This window comes from Notamacropus eugenii, chromosome 5, assembly GCF_028372415.1.
Source record: "Notamacropus eugenii isolate mMacEug1 chromosome 5, mMacEug1.pri_v2, whole genome shotgun sequence".
Taxonomy (NCBI): Eukaryota; Metazoa; Chordata; class Mammalia; order Diprotodontia; family Macropodidae; genus Notamacropus; species Notamacropus eugenii.
The window spans coordinates 92,612,893-92,621,163 of NC_092876.1; the positions used below are offsets into that span (position 1 = coordinate 92,612,893).

General features: G+C 37.1%; 1 protein-coding gene across 1 annotated transcript; it reads right to left on the reverse strand.

The window, feature by feature from the left end:
- Positions 1–6,314: 6,314 nt before the first annotated feature.
- Positions 6,315–7,468, reverse strand: LOC140508769 (olfactory receptor 52E4-like). Its single transcript, XM_072616644.1, has one exon. The coding sequence runs from the start codon at positions 7,251–7,253 to the stop codon at positions 6,315–6,317; it is 939 nt and encodes a 312-aa protein (XP_072472745.1). The 5' UTR covers positions 7,254–7,468.
- Positions 7,469–8,271: the final 803 nt, after the last annotated feature.

An 8,271-nucleotide genomic window follows, 5' to 3' on the forward strand; every position in this document is an offset into this window, starting at 1 on the left:
ATGGGAGTTTATCACAACAGATGTTACTTCATAAACTGCATTTATTTTTATCACGGGAAAACGTTATAGAAACAGTTAATGAAGATTCAGCAAAACATTTTAAAATCTTTCATGTCCCCCTTATGAATTATATGGAAAGTTATAGACTAGATAATAGAACATTTTGGCAGATTTGGAAGGGGTTGAATGATTGGATTCAAAGAATAACCATTAATAAGTAAAATAACTTTCTAGTGGAGGGGCCTTAACATCAGAGCTTGATCTTATAAATTTGATCTTATACTGTTCACATTTTAAACAATGTTTTGCATAAAGCATAGATAGCATATTTTTCATATTTGAAAATGGTTGGAAGGATGCCATGGATAAATAATATATTACATGGCAGGGTCAGGATCTAAAAATATCTTGGCATAGAATAATGAACTGAAGGGTTTAAGGTAGTATATATTATGGAAAAATATGAGGATCTAACACTGGGTTAAAAATCAGTGGAGACATATCTAGACAATGGGCAGTTTGGTGGTGTAGTGGAGAGAGTAACAGCCCTAGAGTCAGGAAGAGTTATCTTTCATCATTTCAAATCTGACCTCAGTCATTTACTAGCTTTGTGACCCAGGGGACGCCACTTAATCCTGTTTGCTTTTGCTCATCTGTAAAATGAAGTTGCAGAAGGAAATAGCCAACCATTTAAGTATCTTTGCCAAGAAAACTACAAATATAGTCATGAAGTAATATATGAAGTAGTCATGAAATGTAGTCATACATGGCTGAAAAATCGCTGATGATCAACAACAAATGTCTACACAATAATTTATGTGAAAAAGACCTGGGGGTTTTCAATCTGATTCAACAGTGCTACATGGCAGCCAAAAGATCCAATGCTGTTTTGAACTGCATTACAAACACAGCATTCAGAGGGAGGAAGTTCCTTTATGCTCTATGCTGATAACATTCCATATGTAGAATTATATTTGCTTCTGAGCACTTTATAAGAAAAAAACATTAACAAGTGAAAGCATATGCAGAAGTGAGCAAGCAATACGATGAGAGGTCTGAAGAGCTTGCCATATGAGGACTGATAGCTCAAGTTGAGCTTGGAATCCTATAAAATATCCAGAGCTTTTTGCTATCTAACCATACCTCTCGCATCTTGTACTTAAGGAGTATATGTTTTTGAAACCAAGAGTAATACTTTCACATTTATTCCAATGTAATTTTTATTTATTTATTTATTTATTTTTTAATTTTTATTTTTTTTATTTAACTTTTAACATTTATTTTCACAAAATTTTGGGTTACAAATTTTCTCCCCTTTTATCCCCTCCCCCCCCAAACCCAAGCATTCTAATTACCCCTGTGACCAATCTGCTCTCTCCTCTATCCTTCCTCCCTGTCCTTGTCTCCGTCTTCTCTTTTGTCCTGTAGGGCCAGATAGCTTTCTTGACCCCTTAACCTGTATTTCTTACTTCCCAGTGGTAAGAACATTACATTTGGTCCTAACACTTTGAGTTCCAACTTCTTTAGCTCCCTCCCTCCCCACCCCTTCCCTTTGGAAGGCAAGCAATTCAATATAGGCCAAATCTGTGTAGTTTTGCAAATGATTTCCATACTAGTTGTGTTGTATAGGACTAATTATATTTCCCTCCATCCTATCCTGACCCCCATTACTTCTATTCTCTTATGATCCTTTCCCTCCCCATGAGTGTCGACCTCGGATTGCATTCTCCTCCCCATGCCCTCCCCTCCATCCTCCCCCCCACCCTGCTGGTGCCCCTGTCCCCCACTCTCCTGTATTATGAGATAGGTTTTCCTATCAAAATGAGTGTGCATTTTATTCTTTCCTTTAGTGGAATGTGATGAGAGTAGACCTCATGTTTTTCTCTTGCCTCCTATCCCAATGTAATTTGATCTTATTAAATTTAGTTAACTATTTGATCAACTCATATTTTTTTTGGATACTCACTCTTATTGATTGCATTATCTCTCTCTCCCAGCTTAGTGTCATCAGTAAATTTGACAGATGTCATCTTTGTTTTTATTCAATTTAGTGTCAAAAATCTTAATGAAAGTAAACAATTTTTAATATGTGCCCCAAACAGACACTGGCAACAACTCACCACTGTTGGTTTGGAGATAGAATCAACATTGTGCTTCAGGACCTGCCATCAATAACCATTGCAGAGAAGGGAAAAAATGGAATGAAAAAGGCAGAGTAATTTTTGGATTAACTCCATCTACTTTCAGAGGAAAGTTTTTGTTCTTGTTTTTGTTTTTATGATAGTGTCAAGAAACTATTAACATTTTGGCCACCATTCTGAAAAACTCAGAACAATCAACCAATAGCTAGAAGAAAGAGAAATGTTTGCATATTGAGACAGTAGAAATCCTTTCACAGGACAGCAAATAATGTCAGAAGGGGTTGAGCTAAATCAACTAGAACAAAACAGAGATGTAACTTGGAATTCCAACCTATGGGACAAATGTTACTGAGCATTGTATAAAAGAATATACATGATTAAAAGCTACTAAGTGGGGTGGTGAGGTGACACAGTAGCACTGGGTTAGAATCAGGAGGAACCATCTTCATGAGTTCAAATCTGGCCTCAGATACTTACTAACTATGTGATTCTTGGCAAATCACTTAGTCTTGTTTGCCTCAGTTTTTCATCTGTAAAATGAACTGGAGAAAGAAATGGCAACCTATTCCATTATCTTTTTCCAAGAAATGGGTTCACAAAGAGTTAGAAGTAACTGGAGTGGCTTCACAGCAGGAGACAGAGAGGTTATAAGCATCAAAGAGGTTGAAATACTTAGAGACAAGAATATTAAAATAGAGACATAGTGAACCAGGTACTGAATTTATTGGAGTTAGAGGAAAGAGTGATCTGGACAACCCCAAGTGACAAGAAGATGACTCTGAAAAAGATGGGATCAATTTGGTAGAAGTGGTTTCTGAATGAGGGAGGTGTTAGGGTGCTAAGAGGATCTGAAAGAGGCAGTGAGAACAAGAAGTATTCAATTCTTCTTCCTGGCCCTTTCAGTCAGAAGATACAAAAGCAGAAGACAGCCTTGTAAAGAAAATCAAGAGATATGGTGTTTCCAAGGGAAAACTAAATTTCACTGAGTTCTACAAGAAAGAAAGAATGTGAGAAGAGACTTAGAATGAAGGGCAGATTGTTAACAATAGCAGAGGGTTATAGATGAAAAGGGAAGTCAAAGAAGGACAAGACCTGGAAGGGGCACAAACAAGGTTGCCATGGAAGGGGAAATTCTGTGCTGGAGATCGTCAAATCAAGTGACTTGACAGCCTATTGGACTTAAAGATCTGACATTCTATAACAGAGAAGGCCTGCACACTCTAGGCACATGAGTCAAAGAAAGAGTGCTCTTCTGAATATTGGTACTTAAAACACAAATAAACAAACAAAGAAAAAACACCCAACTCACTCTATCTAGTTCTAGCTCTGATGTGAAGTCTGAATTCAACAAGAAAACAAACGTATACACTCTCAAGATTAAGGTTGATTACTCAGTTCAACACATCCTTTCAGAGTTAAGTGTTTGGAATTCTTAAATGCCAAACAAGTGAATATGAATATAAATTCACATACATGTGTATATATATATTTACATATATACGCATATATATACATGCACAAAAACACATATGTGTATGTGTATATGTATTTATATGCACCTTATGAAATAAAGGAGGGACATATCCCTGAACTGGTAACAGAAAATACATTTCTTTGTATATACACTTGTATATAATATAATATAATATATATGTAACATATAATAACATTAATGTATATATGCACTTACGAAAAAAAAGTAGGAAAATATTCCTGCATAGAAACTGAAATCCACATGAGTGTGTGTATGTAGTCATCTGGTTGGTGTTTAATAAAGGTTATGTGTGTATCTATGTATGCATAAATACCTACATATATATTTTAATATGTGGTTTATATGTATGTGTATTACCTTTAAGTGCCAAGTGGATGACTTTATGCATACATATATGTACATATACATGTTTATAAATATAGATGCATTTATAACTCTTAACTGCCAGATATACACACACATATATATACACATCTGTACATACCCAAAGATAATATATATATACATATATATATATACATGTGTATATATATATGTACATATATAGACACAATCACACATATATTTTCAGTTTCCAAGGCAGGGACATTTTCCCAGTTTTGTTTCATAATCTGCAGCTGCTTGATATTTAAGGCAACATAAAAGCTCAGGGGTAGGGCCTTATGGAAAAAAAGTAGGGAAAATTTTGTAAAAAATATTTTGGATTATGAGCATTGACTCTTTCTGGTGTCGTTTATGTAGGAATGTCTATGTCAGGAAGCCTGATTTTGCATCTTTAATTAGGAATGCTTTCCTATATCTTCACATCTGCCCTCTCTCTTCCCTTCAGCCTCACTCAGGTATGACTAGTGAGGAGAATGTCATAGATGTATGGGAAAGGGAGAATTATTGTCCTTTTGAGAGAAGACAAACAGTGCATGTTTAAAATTTCAATAAAATCTCATGAAGCAATTATGTGTGTGTTGCTCACCTAGTACATTAGTGAATTCATTGAGGATCACATGCCTGTAACTGATTCAAGTCAGTCCTGGGTATCTACACACAGTATGCCCACAAGATACATTGATGACTGACTGATAAAGAAGGGAAATCTACTCAAACTATTCCTTTAGCATTTGTTGTCTACTGTAGTAGTAATAGCAATATTAGTAATAATCAGTAACTGTCAATCCAGCAACACATTTTATTAAGGATATATTTTGTGCCAGATACTGCTAAATGTTGGGGAGACAAAGAAGGACATAAGCAAGCGAAAACCTTCTCTACCCTCAAGAAATTTACATATGAAAAGAGGAGACATCATATAAGTAAATAAATAGGTGAGTACCAAATACTTGCAAAGTAGAATGAAAATAACAATTGAAGGGAAGGCTCAAGTGACCATGGTTATTGGGAAGACCTTTCGCATTTGAACTGAATATTGAAAGATACCAGAGTTGCTGAGATGTGAAGGAGGAGAAAGAGAACATTCCAGGGCTATAGTAAAACCAGAGCAAAAAAACCATAAAGAGGAGATAGATTGTCATGTATGAACAACAGCAAATAGGATTGCAAGAGTTCCTGGAAGAGAGTTGAGTATAAAAAGTATGACATAAGTGTAAATTACAAAAGATTGAGGTTGTTTAGACTGTCAAATTCAAAACAGATGATTTTAAATTTAGTCCTCAATATAATAGAGAACAACTACATTTTGAGGTGGTTCTAATCCTGGAGCTGGAGCTGGGCCAGAGGTATTGATAGGAGTGAGCTTTTAATACTTAAAATAGTTCTATTAATAAAAATAGAACAAAAATGAAAATGACAATCTTCCATGTTGATAAATACTTAGTGAAATTAATTGGATTTAAAGTAATGTAACTTCACAGAGCAGAAATAGGAAGAGAATGAAGACTTCTCACATCTAAAAAGGAAACCAAGGAAATGATTGTGTTCTAGACAAGAAAAAAGAGATTATTCATTGGACTGAGAACCAGAACTGAGGTGACTCTGAGACTGAATTCTTAAGCTAGGTTCAGCAGGACTCCACCAAATCTTTGTGTGAAATATTATTTCCTATTCACTATTCAGTCTTGTATTCATGCCAACTAGCTTAAAAGTGTGCTGTTAGCTTTGCAGCAGAGAGGAACAGGTCATCATGAGACAGGGTCATCTTCCTAAAATTCTTCCACCCCCAAATTCTTAAAATGGTGATAGCAATAATTAGGGTAAGGTCAAAGTGCCAAAGAACCCAATGGGAATGGGCCTTTCCCCAAACTACGTACTGAGTTCTCTTCTGTTCACCCAAGAACAGAAGCATATGTTTAACTCAGACCAGAAATTTAACTGTAGGAGTGAGAGTCACTTGCCCCTGTACCCACTGCGAGAATTAGCAATGCCCTTTATTAATCATCAAAATGAGGATCTTCTCTTATAACACAGGAAAGATTAGGCAAAATGGATATATATATATATATATACACATAGAGCATATATATATATGAAGGCTCTGGAAAGGCAGGTACTGTATATGAATCACTGGGCTAAATCAGAGCAGTATAGTAGGAGGGGCTCAGCTCACTCCCTTCCAATGATGAGCCTTTTGTCTATCATATTCCTGAGTAAACAGATTTGACAAAGTGAGCTGCTTTCATTCTGAGGGATGATCCCACAACGTTTCTCTCATTCTAAGAATATGCTGTCTATTCTTTCTGAACAAATATCCGTAGCACCCTTTCCCGGATCTGTTTAGTCCTGACTCCATAAATGACAGGATTAAGGGCTGGAGGGATGACCACATAGAGATTGGCCAGGAGGATGTGAATGTAGCGAGGGACATTACGGCCAAATTGGTGGGTCATGAAGGAGAAAAATGCAGGTGTATAGAAGGCCAGAATGACACAGACATGGGAGCCACAGGTGCTGAGGGCCTTCAGTCGTGCATCCCTGGAGGGGAGGCGGAAGACAGTTCGGAGTATCTGGACATAGGAAAGGACAATGATGATCAAGTCAAAAATGAGGGCAGCAATTGTGAACAAGCCATAAATAATATTTACCCTGATGCTAGCACAGGCTAGCCGAGCAATGCCCATATGCTCACAGTAGGTGTGGGGGATGATATAATGACCACAGAATGGCAACCTTTTAAGGAGGAAGGAGAAAGGAAGGACAAGAGTAGCTGGCCTCCCAACCACCACTGAAGCCATGATGGTTACCACCTTGTTGGTGAGGATCGTGGTGTATCTCAGTGGGTAACAGATAGCCACAAAACGGTCAATGGCCATGGCTAACAACACCACTGACTCCATGCCAGTGTAGGTGTGAATGAAGAACATTTGGGTGAGGCATCCTGCAAAGCTGATTTCCCTGAGGTCGAACCAGAAGATGCCAAGCATCTTGGGGATGGTGGATGTGGATAGTCCTAGGTCAATAAAAGAAAGAAGGGCCAAGAAATAAAACATTGGCTGGTGAAGGCTCTGTTCTGTCTTGATCACAAGCATAATGGTGATGTTGCCCACAACTGCAGTCAGATACACAATACAAAAAGGGAAGGCAATCCAGATGTGGTAGGCTTCTAGCCCTGGGATCCCCAGAAGTAGAAAAAATGCAGGAAGAGGGCTGGTTTCATTGGAAGATGACATCCTGACCAGGAGTTATGACAGATGACTGATGCACCACAATTTTCCACAGTCCTGATGACTGATGCACCACAATTTTCCACAGTCCTGACATGAAGCAAAGGGAAGGTATGATCCACTCTGCACCTAATCAATTCCGTTTGGAGATTAATGAAATCCCAAGTCATCCCAAAGAAATACTTCTGGAGGGAGCCAGAAGACTGGGGGAAGTCTCAAAGAAACAGAGAAAATTTTCATAAAGGGTTTAATGCAGGAATTCTTACCCTTTTTTGTATATCATGAATTTTTTGAGCCGTCTGCTAACACCTGTTTTCAAAATATTTTTGTTACATAAAAAGCACAAAAGATTGTCCAAAGGAAACGAATTATATTAAAATAAAACAATCAGTCATGTATGTATATGTATGTATGTATACACACTCACATATATATGTATATATTTGCATATTTATATATATACAGTTTTCAGACCACCAGGTAAAGAAATCCTGGTGTAATGGAGTCTCACTGTTGGGCAAGTACTGATAGATATGATACACTTGACTCATTTGAAGCTAACTGGGGAACTATAACAGCTACTTACATTGAAGCATATATGGTAACTGATAAATGCCAACTCGTCCCTTTTATATCTTACCCTTCTCTGTGAATGGCCCTTTCTCTTCTAACATAATAAAAACCTTTCCTTCTATAAGGTGAGATAACTTAAAGATCATAAAAGCTTGAGAACCTTCCATTTTAATCTCTACTCAAAAAGAACCCCCATCTACAGTACTCCCAACCAATGATCATCAGGCTTCTACTTTTCTAATTTTAGCATTTAGAAGCTCTTTATCTGAGAAGATAATCCATTCTCTCTTTGCATAGTTCTAATTCTTAGAAAATCCTTCCAAATCCTGTGCTGAAATTTCCTTTCCACTAACTCCGGGTTACTGGGTTCCTGTTGGCTAGAACCAAACACAATTATCCTTATGTTCTTTCAAGAGAAAACTTTTCACACATTTAAAAACAACTTTCATGT

Excerpts from the sequence above, each read along its gene's own strand:
- LOC140508769 (XM_072616644.1), bottom strand. The coding sequence starts at position 7,253 with ATGTCATCTTCCAATGAAACCAGCCCTCTTCCTGCATTTTTTCTACTT.